Below are 15,395 nucleotides of genomic sequence, written 5' to 3'. Positions count from 1 at the left end.
ATGGCCAACAGGTCGGACCTCAAGAGGAAAGAGATTAGAAAGGAAAAGCAGGTGGCTAGGGAAATGACACAATACAGTTTGACCGCATCACCTGAAAAAAAATGAAAACAAATAAAAAAATCTGTGTATTTGCTCAGGAAGCTGCAAGGGGTTGTCACAAAGCATCTGTCACTGGAAGGCCAAAAAGGTTTCTGAGCACCTCTGATGGCTGCTCCCACGGGGTGGTACATAGGACAGGAGGGCACTGTGCAATAGGAGATTTTTCCCTTCCAATTGCATCCTTTTTTACTTGACCTTTAAATTCAGAGAGGTTTTCAAAAAACACTTGATGTCTGTAGGATTTGTGGATAGAGCAGGTAGGTTCTCCAATTTATTACCAGTAGGACAGTGGCTGGTGCAAAGCCAAGGCATAGATAGCCTGGAGACCCCTCGATGGACATGGGTGAGCATCACTACAAATGAACCCTTCTTCACTTTGCTGTGCCTCCATCCACCTGGCCTTCTCCTGCCCCAGCTAGGTTTACCACCGGGCACTGCCAATCCCATTCCCACAGCTGCAAGAGGGGTTGCTTTTCTTCGAGGTTTCTGGGCTTCCGATTTACTTTCATGTCTCAGAAGGGAGGAGGTGGGAGGAGAAGGGCTCGGGGTTGTCAGTGGGAGTTACAACCAAAGGGTTTTATCGTGGTGCCAGGAGCAAGCTGGCATCCCCTGGACCCACGCTGAGCCTGGCTGCACATGGGATGGGCTACATCACACCCAAAGATTGGAGAGATTGGGGAGACAAGCCCAGAGCTGCCCCCATCCCATCATATCCCATCCCATTGCAGAAAACATGCACACCTGCAGTTAGCTACCTGGAACTGTTGCAAAGCTAAATAATCCCTATTAAAACCCTCAATCAGCAAACAGTTTCCTTGCAAAGCAACCCTCCCCCCCTAAAAAAAAAAAAATCCTTTTATTTTTTTTTCTTGCAGTGGAAAATAGAAACGACCCCCCCCAGATCCCATGACGCGGCGGCAGGCACTCCCCAGCCGCAGGCAGGTGAGCAGGGTGCCGGCTGCGTTGCATACAGCATGCTGCATTGTGTAGGTTTGCCCACAGTTTATTTAATCCCTCGCACGTATCAGACGCATTCCTGAGCCATCAATCAGAGCTGAGTCAGCCAGCGTGACTGCTCTGCTTCTTTTTTTTTTTTATGGCAATCACAAGTCCTCTAGGCTTGTTTGCTGGCAGCGAGCTTGGGGTTTATTTATTTAATTTAATGAAAACGGAACCCAGCGAAATGACAAGGACTCGGCTGCGAGCAGGGCAATGTTCCCGCTGTCAGGAGTGACCTTTAAATCCGCCCTGCCTCAAGGAATGTCTGCAGTTGTGCAAAAAAAAAAAAAAGGATGCTGCAGGGATGGTGCTGAACCATGCCCCCCTGCCCCTGCACAGGTGGTGCGAGACGGTCCCCATCCTGCCCCTGCACGCAGAAAAAGGGAGAAAGGCTTTTTATGGGGAGCTTTTTCTTGCAGAACAGCCTTGGAAATGCTACCCACAGCTGTGCCCTGGGAGGCAAAAGCTTTTTCTCCCCACAAGGACAAGATTATTGTGGCTTCCAACAGCCCTTGCCCGCCCAGGGATGCGGGGAGCAGCACTGCTGTTGTGTCTACACACAACCTCAGGCTGCTGTATCCTTTAGGTCTGTGCACAAGGCGGGTGCAAGGCCACGCTCCCTGCCCTGAAATAAGACAGGAATGTTTTGTCCTTGCTTAGGCCGGGGAGGCCAGTAAAAAAAAAAAAAAAAGCCTTGTGGTTTCTGGCTTTCCTGGTGAGCGCAGGTGTGCCGTGCTGCTGGGATGTTTGCAAGGATGAGCATCAGCACTTCCCCTATCTACACACACACCTAGGAAAAAGCTTTGTAGCTGTCTCAGTCAAGCTTAAAATCCTACAGAACAGGGGGGCCAAGGGGAGAAGGCAGACAGTACCTGCACATCGCAGCAAGGCTTGGTTCCCAAAGGTTCCTCCTACTCTGAAACCCCAGGGAAGATGAGAGCAGGGGCTGCAGGAAGCCCCTGTAGGGCCAGGAGGGATTTATAAGGCATGGGGCTGGAGCAGTCCCCATATGTGCAAGGCAGGATGGTGCTGCACAAGGGTCACCCCCCAGGGCCCCCACACTGCAGGAGAGGTGCCCGAGGGCATGATTCCAAAGCAAGGGAAGAGACAGGTCACATCCTTATTTCAACAAGATATTTTATTGGTCCAGCAACTGCAAAATATACAAATTTCTGAAAGGCATACCCTGTTTTTAAGCTGGCACAGCTTTGTATCAGGCAATTATTCCAGACGTATATACAGAACAGTTAACATAGCACACACACAAAAAAAGAATCCCAAGTAACTACCCTTCTCTCCAAGCTCTGCAGTATACATTAAATAAATAAAAAGCATTTCACTATCAAAAAAATCATAAAAAAATAAATTCAAGTATCACAAAGGAAAACAAAACCAAAAAAAAGGGGGGGGTGGAACTATTGGTGTGGTTCGACAAGTCCCCTCTGGCCACCTTTCTTGGCTGCAGCATCCCTGCCTGGTCCTGGCTCTGTTAGCCAAAACTCAATGGGATGGGGGTGATACCATCCTGCCACCTACCCCCAAGCAAGAGAGGACCACTCTGCTGCTCCCTCTTGATGGGGGCAAAAAAAAAAAAAGGAAAATACATCCAAAAAAGAAAAATAAACATGACCAGGTTTTATCTTTTTGTGGGACTGAGACTTTTAGTATTTCCAGAGGAAGAAATAGTTTAAGGGTGTTTTTTTCCCAGATTTTTAATATATATAAATTTATATATGTACACACACACAAATACATGCCAAAACATCTGCAGAATTACACGCTTACAGGATTGATCAGGGGCAGCCAGACATCATGTTTGCGTTTGCCAGCTTATCTTTTGGTAGCAGGAGGAGAAAGATAACTCCCCAGGAAATGGGCTACAAGGGCCAGCGAGCCGCCCTGCTCAGGCACTCGTCTCTCTCAAAGTCAGGGAAACCGAAAGGGCAGACGTCAACCGCACATGCACGCAGGACTCTGCTTTATTGCAGTTAAGAAAAAAAAGAGGTGGAAGTGTTTTTGTTTCATCTGTACAGGAATATACACATATGGACACATGCAGGCAGGGCACCGCCAGGATTGGCTCCTGGGGTTGGATAGGGACTAAGCATGGTCCCAAACCCATCCTGCTGTTGAGCCCATGCAACATGGTTTTTGCTGCATGAGACGGAAGTGCTAGGCACTGCGGTTCGCCTTTTCCCAAAGGACAAACAGACCAACCTCCCCCCCCCCCCCCCCCCCCAAAAAAATCAAAAAATAAAAAAGAAAATCACTTTCCCCAAAAACTCTCTGCTCCTGTCTGCAGGGATATTGTTTCCTACCCAGGGGAGAGGAGGAAGCCAAAGGAGGGGTAAAACCAAAAGGCTGCCCCTATCCAGTCCCCCCCAAAAAAGGGGATGCAGGAGGACTTGACCACTTTCACCTCCTGCCTCCAGCTCACTCGTGCAGGGAAAAAGCACAAGACAGGGATGAAGAAAATGCAATACATAGGACAGGGCAAGGAACCACAGATTTTTGCACAAAGCAATAGTGGTTAAGTTGTCCTTTAACTGCTGGCTCGCAGCCTAGGCTGGGCTGCCAAGGGTTCTTGTATCTCAAGCCACCAGGAAGGTGGTTTGAAGGGCTGAAGGAACCCAAGCCAGAACCTTGCCCTGTTTTCCCCTGCACGCACGCACACCTCAGAAGCCATAACTACTGCTTTTGTGTAGTCCCAGCTTCCCAGCACGCAAAAAGGAAAAAAAAGTTGCCTGCATTCAGGCTTCCCCTGTTAAGAGGCACAGCTTAAAAAAAATAATAATAAAAGAAATAAAATAGTTAGCTCCTGCCACAAATAAAGTGCAAAAACCAAGCGGTTTCTATATATACATATACCTACACACACACACGTGTGCATGTATATAGATTAAATAAAATAAAAAAAAGACAAAATATCTCTTCTTGTGGCTTTTTGCCGACACACAGGGACTCCTAGGAGCTGGCCAGACTCCTGGCCACCTCCATCCAAGAGAGCTACTTGCCTGCACGACACGTCCAGCTCAGCCCGGCCACCTACCTCCTGCAGCACTGCAGGCATTCTCACCCCCCTACATCTCTTTCCTTCAAGGCAGAGGAAAGGGAAGGCCAATTACCAGCACATCACCTCAACTGGCACTCAGTCCCCTTGCCAAAAAAAAAAAAACCACACCTGAATTTGGAGCAGCCCTAGGGGCTGGGGTCTGCCCAAGCCAGCATCAGTGTGGTTCCCCCTCTATGCTACAAGCAGCTCATGGCCAGTTTCAGCAGATTTATATTCTCTGCAAACCCCTCCAAGGTATATCAGTTGACACATGGGGCTTTATATATATATATATATATATATAATTTTTGCTGTTATTTTTCGGTTAAAGCCAGCAGTTCTTGTGCACCTCAACGAGGTGTGTGGCGGGCTGTAGCTGGTGCGGGTCAAGGACTGCAGCACAGCGTGTTAGGGGCTTCCTTGCCAAATAATTAGTAATAATAATAATAATAACAACAACAACACCCCCTTCATTCCCCCCACCCCTCTTCCCCCCGTTTCTCCACTAACCCCGCACCATTCACATATATACACTCCACCCCGAGACAGACGGGTACCAATCAGCTATACAAAAGGAGATCAAAACCGCTTACAGAGGAAAATTAAACTTGAAGACTTCTGCGCGCTAGAAGCACTTTACAGCTTGCTACGCTCTAGCAGGACGCCGGAGAGGAGAGCAATGCTGCAAGCCTGGAGACCTGGTGAACCCGGGAGCTCGTCTCCCTCCTCTCCTTCGCTCTCCCGCCTCTCTCCCCCCTTTGGCAGAGCAGTTTGCAGATGAACGGGCATGGATAGAAACAGCCGAGGGTCGACCTTGCCGCAAATGGAGGAGACCGGTTTAATAAGCAAGCTTCAAGAAATGACGATGGGATGGGAGCTGGCGTCGCTGGTGGCCTTGCGACAGCGCCGACAGAGTCATGATGGCTTCTGCGAGTTGTTCATGTTCTGCAACGAGAGGGGAAGGAGCACGGTTGGGGTCATGCTGGGACCAGACCTCACCCCAGCCAGCATCTTCTACGTGCACATTGACAGAGGCAGTAACAAAGCCACAACATGGGGCACTACGAAAGCATCCACCATGGAGGGAGAGAACACCATCCACCCAAGGAGAGGGTTGGGGAGGAGACGTACCGCCTCACTACCTACATCCCTTCCTTGAGCATCAACCAGCTTTATTATCTGCAGGGTGGGAACCTGGCAAAAATACCCCTAAAAAAAACTGAGCTAAGCCTGGAGCCACTCTTTGGTCCATGCAAGACAAAGACAGGACACAACAATCCTTGCAGGAGCCCCAGTAGGCATCTCTCCAGTTTCCCTTGGGGCTGGGCAGCGTCCCCCCAACCTGGTGTGTGGAGGCCACCGTTTGACCATCCTCAGCACCACCCCAAAAGAGGCAGCTCAGGACAGAGCAGCAACACTGCCAAGGAGTTGGCATGGCCACCAGCCATCACCAGTGGTGGAATGGCTGGAGCAACGTTCACCCGTGACATCCTGCAGGCCCCAGAGCTGCCTCAAGCACAGCCCTGCTGCCACCACCACAAACCCAGAGACACCCAGCAAAACATCAGCCCCTGGAGGAGAGCATCCAACAGAGGAGACACCTAAAGAGATGACCACCACCACAAAGACGTTTCCCAGTTCACAGAACTACACAAAAGGTCAGAGGGGAAGGGATTAGGAAACAGCTAGGAAGGTTTCTTAGCATTTTTAGTATTTTACTACCTAAACTGCCTCTTAACAAGCACCGGCGACTACCTCATAGCCTGGCCACAGAGTGGGACAAGCTGGTCTGCATTATCTATGGAGACAGGGTGAGGGTTAGGAAAAGCCACATGCACCCAACAGCCATTTACCTTGGAAATATTAGTAAAGAGAAAACTTTGAGAAAGTGACAAACGGGTCGTCTTTAAGCATGAAAAGTGAAGGGGAGAAGAAGGGAGGGGAGAGGAGAGACTTTAAATTGGGTTGTCATTACGAAGTGCAACTTGGATCACAAACCAAGCAGAAGGAAAAGAAAACACAGTAGTTAGTCCTGTAAACCCAAACCAGCTCAACCCCATGGTCAGGAGGCATGCAGCTGTACCCTTGGCCTCTACAGGTGTCCCCTGGTTCTTCTGGATAGCAACAAGCCCCCACTAGTGATGGTCAATGCAACAGAGCACCCACTGGCAAGTGCCTCCAAGCAGCACAAACTGGGAAAGGAGGTAACCTCCACCTCCCCTGACTCCATACAGGCTGTAGGGGGACATGGTCGGGGACAGGACAGCCATACAAGGTGACAGCAGTGATGGTGCCACCAAGCCTTTGGTCTACAGGGTCTTCCAGGCTCCCTTGAAACCAACCCTTTAGCCCCACACATAGGTGGAGGAAGGCTCCCTGGAGGAAGCCATAGGTGGAGGAAGGCTGGAGATTTTAACCTTGCTGCTCCCAACCCACCTGGGATGGGTAAACCATCACACCTGCTCCAGATGAGCTCAGGGTCTAGCACAACCCAAAGCAGCTGTCCCCTGACTCATGTTTTTGATGTCCCAGCTGGCACCAAGGCATGCAGTGCTTTTACTATTGCAACATGGATGGAGAAAAAGGTGGATGGAGGGATGGACAAAAACAAAGCCAATTTGCAAGCAACCCCCAGGAGGACCAGGCACTTCATCAGGGGCTTCTGTGCCTATGAGCAGCAAGGAGCATGGGCATGCAGGCCATGCTGAGCAACCCAACCTCTACATTCACCCAGGAGCATCAGCATGCTCTTCCCCAACACACCCATCAGCAAAGCCAAGTCTGACTTTTCTAACATCATTTTTGGGGAAAAGGGAAGAAACACGAGGTTCGCCAGTTACACAAAAGCAGCACCAGTTTATAGCAAATTCCTTCATCTTCAGCCCACAAAATGAACCAGGACAAGGATGCACATAGGCTGATCTAAACCATAGATGACAAAGAGACCCCTGGGCACTATGCCAGCCTCAGCATCTCCCTGGTCTTTGGGAAGACATTTGAGCACACTTTTCAGTGGCTGATGCTCTCTTAACTCAGCGATGTATCATGAAATGAGTCCAAATGCTTTGGATATAACCAGAAGCTATCTTGTCCCTAGCACACAATGATCTAACAGCACTGAGTTCAAGTGTCAAAGCCTCAATTAATCCTAATCCTAATTAGAGCATTTTATGTCGAAGGCATCTTGCCTTCTTAATAGAGCCAGATGAAGAGCGCATCCTTGTGTCTACTCTGCCCAAGATGTCTGGGCTAACTGTTCCCAAAATCCAGGTTGGCAGAACTACAGATGCCAGGACCCAGGGTCAGCCCAGCTCCCCAAAATATGTCCCTGCTCCCATGCAGGTGATAAAAGCCTGCAGGGAGCTGAGGTCAGAGCCTTCCCCAGGAATCTCTCTCGTGCCATCACTCACAGACACAACTCAGCCCCCAGGAAGGACAGACCACCTGGGTCTATCACCTACATTACAAAGCGCTGCCACAGAGAACTCCAGGAAAACCCAACGGCATCTCCCATCCAGTGACTATTCAGGGAGGAGGCAGGAATTTAGGCAGCATCTGCAAGTGACAATTCGCTTTGTTTCCCAACCAAATTGGGGCATTTTATCAAGGTAGGATACTTGTGGTTTGGACAAAGCAGCCCCCACAGCCCCCTCTTTATCACTCCCAAGACGCACCCAAATCCCACACTCAGACCCAGGAATATCAACTCCAAGAAAACCATGTCCCAGCCAGGTTTCACAGCAACAACAAAATAACCACTGGCAAGAAAACACAGGAAGAGGGTAGGAAGGGAAATAAGACGCAAGAAGGTACTTACAGGCATGCCTTTCCTAGTAAAGGCTGTAGAGAGAGAAAGAGAGAGAAAATGGAAAGAGAGGTGTCAGTAACGCCGCAGGAGACAGGGCAGGGGGCAGCAGGTGGCAGCGAGGGGCATCCAAGCACCTCCAAACCCCAAAGCAAAGGAGGGTTTGTCGCAAGACTCAGCCAGCCCAAACAGAGCCCCAAGAGATGGAGGAGCCAGCCGGGGCGGCAAGGTTTGTGCAAAGCAGAGCGGTGGTTGGAGCACGGCACCCTTCCTAATCCCACTTGGTGTGAGCAGACACCAGGCAACACGAAAAGCAGGCAGCGAGAGCCAACAAGGAGCCAGGGGGACCGGCAGCATGGCAAAAGGGGCTCATGAGCGTCTCTGGTAGCACCCCAGCTCCATAACCAAAGGCTTTTGCTCCTGGAGAAGCATGCGCCAAGAAGTCTCTCTTCATCCTTTCACGGGTGGGTGAGAGGAGAGAGAACACATAAGCAGGGGGGCAGCAAAAAAAAACAAACAGGTTTTCACCCAGGGCTGCACTAGGCAACTGGGTTCACCATGCCTCGTGCATCAAAGAGGCTTCTACTCGTTTTCGGTCTGTTTTGCCTATTGCTCTGGGAAGGAAGGAAGACCCGCAGGCAAAGAAGGGTCCTCGTAGCATCTTCAAGGAAGCCCAAGAATCCTGGCCTTATCGCAATGCCCAGGTCTACCGTGGAGCTGAGTGCATCCTGGAGGAAGGCACGAGCCATTTGGTCTAGAGAACTGGCTCCCATCCGGACATAGTCCTGGGCAACCTGCTCTATTTTGCTCAGCCTGAGCAGGACCTGGACCAGATGACCCCCAGAGGTCCCTTCCAGCCTCAACCGTTATCCTGTGACACAGCGATGTCAAACAGGGGACGTGAAGGCAATTCCTAAATTAACATAGTCGCTCGATTTGGCCCAGAGCTTTGGGGCTTTCCGACGCTCTCAAAACCCACTAGAGGGCTGACAGCCACCCTTCACCGGGTGCTCCTGAAACCAACGCAATGCAGGAGGACAGCAGCCACAGGAGAAGCGGGGAGAGAGCATCTCAGAGACAGCAGCACAGGATGCGACAAGTGCAAGCCGTTCCTCAGCTTCAGGAGCAACAGGAGGAGGACAACAAACAATAAACAACGAGAACAACAACAAAACAAAACAAAAAAAAGAGTTTAACTAACTTGTCCCGGCAGCTGCGTGGGCACTTCCTGAGGAACACAGCCTGGCAGGGCGGAAGAAACAGCCACATGCTCCTCAAAGCTGTTGATGCGAGGTTTTTTGGTGGGCTCTGGGCTTGCTAGAGGGGTAACGCTATTACGTCTCATGAGCGGGTTAGGTCCCTTCTTTGCTTCCTAAATTAGAGTGAGAAAAAGAAAAAAAAGTAAATAAAAATAAAGTAAAATAAAAAAGGGAAGAAGGCGACAGTTATAAAGAAAAAAGAAGCAGGTTGTTTTTGTTTTTTTCTTAAAGCAGCCTCTGCTTTTCCCCCACAATTGCTGTCAACGTGCAAAGGATTAGTTGGATGTATTGAAAGGTTCTGGACACCGAAAAAAAGGAAACTGATGCAAAATGTTCAAGAGCGCAGTGTGATTTCCCAAGAAGGGGAGGAAAAAAGGCCCTGCACTCAGAAGTGAGACAGAATTTCTCCTCACCTGAGCCTTTGATCACAAAAAAAGGTAAATAGGTATTACTACAAAGCACAGCAGTAATCAACAGCCACCATTTCGCACACCAGAGACCTGCCCATCGGTCTGCTCCTCAAAGGCAGCCCCTCTGCCCCAGGGCACGAAAGCAAGAAGAGGAAAGAAGAGCGAGCCCGGGCTGATAAGAAAGACTGGGGAAATCGCACAGAGCAGCCAGCGATGGTCAGCACCAAGCTCCAACACAAGCCAGGTGGGATGGAGGGGCAGCGCCCGCACAGCCGAGCAGAGGAACCCAAGCGCTTTGCATGTGCCTCACTCTGTCCCCACCGCGCCACGCAGCCCCCCAGCCACGGTGATGGACAAGGGCATCAACGGCCCTGACACACCACAGGGAAGGATTGGATTCACCCCTGAAGATGTGTCCTGAAAGGGGATGGATCTGACCATCCCACCACCAGCTGGGACCCATCACTACTACGTGCAAGTTGGGAAGTTGGACACGGGGTCCCCTTTGGGGAGCTGTCCAGCCCCGATGCCAGGCTGGCATCCCCTTGCTCTGGCCTCCGAGCTCCTCATGGAGCACCCCAGACCAGACCTTATGGGATTTTTCCTCCATGCAAGGGGTCTTTTCCCCCAGCACCCTACAGAACAGCACTCTGGTAGCCACACAGAGCTGTGGGCATGCCAGGAAAAACCACAGAGGATGGAGATGTTGGACAAGCCACTGAGCTTGGGCTCTGCCAGCCAGTTAGGACACCTGGGAGAAGCCACCTTCTCCATCCAGTGCTCCATTCCCTCTTTGGGCAAGCAGATGATTGTAAAGGCGAAAGTCAGAGCCCAGGAAGGACCCATCCCTGGGTGAGCTTTCATCTGAGCAAACACACTGGGAAGCAGGCACATGCAAGTCATTTTCCTTTGGAAAACCCTTGATTGGCCAAATCTTTGCAGAGCAAGAACCCCTGTGGTGCTCCAGGGGCACTTCCAAGCACCTGGCTGAGCAATTATCTCCCCATGCCCACCCCAGGCATCCTCACTGCCAGGTGAGGATAGGGAAAAGGGGGACACCAGGGAATGGCTGAGGAAGAGCAACACTCACCTCTGGCCGCTCTCTGTGGGTGTTAACAGCTTCGATGTTCAGAGAGATGGATTCCACCCGGCAGCCTGCAGAAGGGAGCATAGGGAAATGGAGAGGCTGTCAGAAAAGCCAAGAGGTGCAGGATGCTCCACCCCAGAGCCCTGCCCACCTCCCAAAGGAGGCACAAGTCAAACACCCAGGCACATCAAGGAGAAACGCCACACTTACCGTAGGCCACTGGGGTCAGCTTCAATACTGTGTGAAGAGGACACTTCAGGTAGGGCATTTCGTCTGCAGAGAAAGCAAAGCAAGAGAGTTACCCCATCCCCTCTCCAAAAGCAGGTTTGGAAATCTTCCTCAACACCTAAAAGCCATCCCATACTAAAGGAATGCGTTCTCCAGTCCCTGCATGGACAGGAACCCCTATTTCATCTCTTCAGAGCTCCATCTGTCATCCCTCCTGCAGCAGGATCAACCCCCCCCCCCCCCACCCCAGCCCAGGGTCACAGAGCTCACCTGCACTTTTGTCCAAGAAGTAAGCAAGGAGACAGCGCATGACCGCCTGGTGACAGATCACGAGGACGTTCTCTTGTCTCTCCAGCTCCATGATGACTGGCTCTAGGCGCTGCACCAGATCTTGGTAGGACTGGGACAGAAGAAGGGCAGGGAGATAAGTGTAGAGCCAGGAAAACAAAGACCTTACAAAGAACAATGGGCATTGTCTTGGTTCATCTATTATTTTCATGCTTCTGACTAAACTAAACCAACAGCCAGGGTTTTGAAGGGTTTCATAAAGAACCACGACAGGCACCCAGAAGGAACACCAGACACTTAGAGTCAATGCCAGCCATTCCCTGACATTCTTTTGTTAGGCATGCTGGCATTAGTATGTCTCCAAACATTTACATTTCCCAAATGTAAATGCACGTGGCTTAATTTGGTGCTAAAAAAGCCCAGTTCACAACCTAAAGCATCACCGAAGACTGACGTCAGTTCCCACCTCAGTGTGTCACACCTTGAAAACAGGTCATGTTCCCCATGCCAGGAGCAAACAAAGATATCAACATCAGCCCTCAGCAAGTGACGCAGACAGCAGGGGCTGAAATTACTAATTTGGAAGTGAAAGAAAGGCAAAAACCTTGGCACCACAAGACCGAGTGGACCTAGTGACGCAGGCTAGACTAGGAGGCCTTTGGACTTTCCCAAATAATTGACTATGAAGTCATTTGGCCTGTTTGTTAAGTGTTGTGCTTCTTAATGAGATCTCCATATACCGTATTACAAGAACTAAAAGCAAAAGTTAAACAGGAGCCCCGACCCTTTCTTAATTCTTGCTTCCTGGAGCATCTGCTTTCTCCTCTACTCTCCTGTCTTCTATGCCCAAGTAGCATGAAAACAAATAGGCCATGCTCAAATAACAGCCACATCTCTGGAGGTCTCCTTGCAGGCCTACCTCTCCAGAAGGATAGCGGTAGTAATATTTATCCTGATCACGTAAAGCAAATTCCTCTGGATGCTGGTCCCTGATTTCTTCGTAGGTCATTTCTTCACACACACCCTGCAAGAACAGGACAGCCAAGAGGTTACGGGCCATGCTGAAATCAAAAAGCATCAGCACACCTAAGACACAAACCCTTCTCCAAGGCATTTGTCTTTAATCCTTGGAGAGATCAGATAGAGGGCAGGTCCAAGCAAGTGTCATCTTAACCTACTTATTCAAGCCAAAATCCTGAAGGTTCTGCATATTGTACAATTTCAATGCCAAGCTGTGAGTACTAGAGCAGGAAAAATTCTATTCCCCCCCTCAGAAGGAAAATTTCCCCATAAAAGGTGAGATCTATACAAGATTAAGAAAAGGCCAGAGCTATCTCCCCCTCTTGCCAACCCACGATCACCACAATCTAGCCTTCCCTACTGCAACCAAAGGTACTTACAGCATCTATTTCGTTGAGTGCCTTCCACTGCTCATAGGGCAGCTGGAGTGCTTCTGCTGTCTGGATTGTTCTCTTTAGTTGGCTGGTCCAGACTTTGAGGTCCTTTAGGTTCTGCTCCTCAACAAACTTGTTCAGTGCCAGCGCAAACTGTAGGACACAGAAGAGGTTGACTCCTGACCCACAGCTTCCCAATGGGCCTTCCTCCCTGCTTCCCAGTAAGTCTTCCCCAGGACCTCTTTTGCCTTCTGTAGAGAGATGTATTGGCCTTTTGCTCTAAGGTGAAGAGCAGCCTCACACACCATTTATTCCCAAAAGCTACAAGGGGCATGCAGACAAAGAATGGCAGGAGCTGCAAACTAATATAATTAAGGAGCAGCATCCAAGAAGCCCCATGACAACCTGGCCTCTCCTATGATGTGAAAGATCCCAGACCATCCTTAACCACAGCAGTTTATTTGTCAGAGAGCTAACTGGATGTATTCTGTAGTCCTTGATAATAGTCACACCTTAGCTGACTTGATTTGGACTTCAAAATGGTGATGGCAAGCCAAAATAGCTATTAACCCTTCCTAGAGCAGCTCTCTTGACCACATCCATGAAGAATCAGTGAGAGAACTGAAGGCACCCTTGGAGTTGACTAGCTTAACTGAAGGGTGGCAGCAGTCCTTCTACATCCCACCCTGCCTGTGTTAGGGCTGAACCCACCCAAGCAATGAAGATATTCTCTCCTAGAGACATTTGCAGACCAGCCTCTATCAAATAACAGCATGCAACTCCAGTGGCTACAGTCTTGTTTCAAGCCACGCTCAAGCCCAAATTTCACCAGCCCTATAGATGGATCTTCTAAGTACCCAAGGTGGCACCAAATATACAACACAGCGTCTCCTACAGCCACATCACCTGCAGAGCCACAGGGGAATATTCCTTTCCCTTACCTTCTTGCCCCTGTTGGAGAGGCCCGAGTCGCCTCCAATCTTCCCCTTGAGGTTGAACTCACTTTCGCCGTGCCGACACAGGTAAATGGTGCGGGGCTGGACATGGATGTTCATCAGGTAGTAAACGATCCTGCTCTGGATGTGATCCTGGACCCTGTTGACCAGGAACCGCCGACCAACGTCGATGACTTTGATGAGAGAAAGCTCCCTAGGGAAAGCACAACAAGGATGAGGGGGATGCCAACAGGGAAAGCAGAAAAACACACCACCCCCACAGAACAGCCTGGTGAGGTATCTCAGTCAATATAATCACCCAGCTAAAAGGATTTCCTGCAGGCTATTTTCAACAGGAAGCCGATAGGCAACGGCAATTCACGGAGAGCTAAGTAACACCAGTGTAATCGCCCTTCCTCCCTGCAGCAGTAAGAGGATTAAACCTTGCAGGGGGCACGTTCCACCCCAGGACAGCACTCAGCTGGCCCAGGATTATCTGTGCAGGGCACACACAGATGTATTTGTGAGCAGTGGAGAGGCTGGGAGGCAACATGTTGCAGCCCACACGGTCATGCAGGACAGCAAAGGTGGAAACCACAGGGCTTGCTCAACCTTGAGTCTGTCTAAGCAATCCCTTCCTTTAACTGGGACTGTGAAAAAACACGCCAGAAACCAGCACATGTGGACCCACAAGAGCCTGGGAAGGTTTCGCTGCCCAGCTCCCTGGCAGAGGGATGGAGAAAACAGTATCGAGTATTCAAGGAAGAGACCTGAATTTACAGCAAGGCTTGGCCATATGTTACTCCAGCATGGTCACGTACTTGAACACAAAGTGAAATACAACCCCATACTTCATTACTCCTCTCCAGGAAGACAAAAGGCATTCAAAGCCAGCCCAATCCGAGGTCAGGAAGTTTCTTACCGGTCATAGTCATCAGGGTCAAGTGGCTGGTAGCTGGCCTGGTAACAATTGATTCTCTTCATAAAGTCCTCCATGGCATCGGTCGAATTACAGTCCCGGTAATCAGGGCTGGACAATTTTACTTCCTGCAGCAGGGGAGAAAAAACACCGAAAGGAGTGGTTAGGAAGCTTTCCAGGCAGGTAAGGAAGGCTGCTGCCCATCTGGGGCTGTGGGTGCAGCAGGGATCCAACAGTCAGACTGTGATAATCTCAAAGCCCTGCCAAGATCCAGCTATTGACTGAGACATTTTCACAGCCGTCACTTACTATAAGAAAGAAAAGAAGTGAACGAGACCCAAAGTGGGCCACAGGAATATCCAGAACTCACACAGAGTTCCGCCTGAGCTACTCTAACAGGTCGTCCTTCCTGAAGATTTGGGTTTGAGCAGCTGCATTACACATCAGTAACCTCCCGAGCAACACTGAAACCAACAGGATAACAGCCAAGAAATGTGAGCAACAGCACCCCAGGCTCACAGCTATTTTCTGCACTGATCCCAGCACGAAAAGCACTATTCATCCACAAGCACCCCGTAGAGCAAAAATCTACACTGAGATAGTAGTTCATTTTTTTCCGCCCTTCAAGAACTAGTTTCCAAAGGGAGGGATTAAATCCTGCAAAAATACAGCTTCAGGGTGTTGCAAAGGAATCATAATAAAAAAAGAACTAAACTGAACATTTTAGCAGTGTCAGGGAAAAGGCAGTGTGCAACCACCCAACGAGCCACAGGGCAGCAGCTCCCAGCAGGAGCAGATGCCGAGTGCTGGCCCCTACCCTGGTGCCCATTGTGCAGCCAGTCCTGGGGGCAGAACTAAACCCAAGGAAAAGCCTCTCTCAGACTTTGGATATCCCATGACACATTCCCAGATGCTTTAAG

At 50.0% G+C, this 15,395-nt stretch overlaps 1 protein-coding gene across 6 annotated transcripts in view; it reads right to left on the bottom strand.

Moving 5' to 3' along the window:
- Positions 1 to 2,218: 2,218 nt before the first annotated feature.
- The window catches only part of PFKFB3 (6-phosphofructo-2-kinase/fructose-2,6-biphosphatase 3), a 39,985-nt gene continuing 26,808 nt past the window's right edge, over positions 2,219 to 15,395 (bottom strand). The window contains exons 8-17 of one of the 6 annotated variants that reach the window (XM_083815501.1): positions 14,479 to 14,603; positions 13,563 to 13,770; positions 12,628 to 12,774; positions 12,147 to 12,251; positions 11,210 to 11,339; positions 10,922 to 10,984; positions 10,715 to 10,779; positions 9,157 to 9,327; positions 7,968 to 7,990; positions 2,219 to 5,095 (exon numbers count right to left, since the gene is read on the bottom strand). In XM_083815501.1, coding sequence (XP_083671627.1) covers positions 5,089 to 5,095; positions 7,968 to 7,990; positions 9,157 to 9,327; positions 10,715 to 10,779; positions 10,922 to 10,984; positions 11,210 to 11,339; positions 12,147 to 12,251; positions 12,628 to 12,774; positions 13,563 to 13,770; positions 14,479 to 14,603 — 1,044 coding nt within the window. In that variant the 3' untranslated portion in view covers positions 2,219 to 5,088. Of the gene's footprint in view, positions 5,096 to 5,118; positions 6,055 to 7,040; positions 7,706 to 7,967; positions 7,991 to 9,156; positions 9,328 to 10,714; positions 10,780 to 10,921; positions 10,985 to 11,209; positions 11,340 to 12,146; positions 12,252 to 12,627; positions 12,775 to 13,562; positions 13,771 to 14,478; positions 14,604 to 15,395 lie in introns of those variants that run through there. The other 5 variants (XM_083815503.1, XM_083815498.1, XM_083815499.1 and 2 more) reach the window with 5 other exon arrangements.

The sequence above is a fragment of the Anser anser genome, assembly GCF_964211835.1.
Source record: "Anser anser genome assembly, chromosome: 1".
In the NCBI taxonomy this organism is placed as follows: domain Eukaryota; kingdom Metazoa; phylum Chordata; class Aves; order Anseriformes; family Anatidae; genus Anser; species Anser anser.
The sequence above is the reverse complement of the archived record's forward strand: the minus strand, read 5'-3'. Positions and strand labels throughout refer to the sequence as shown.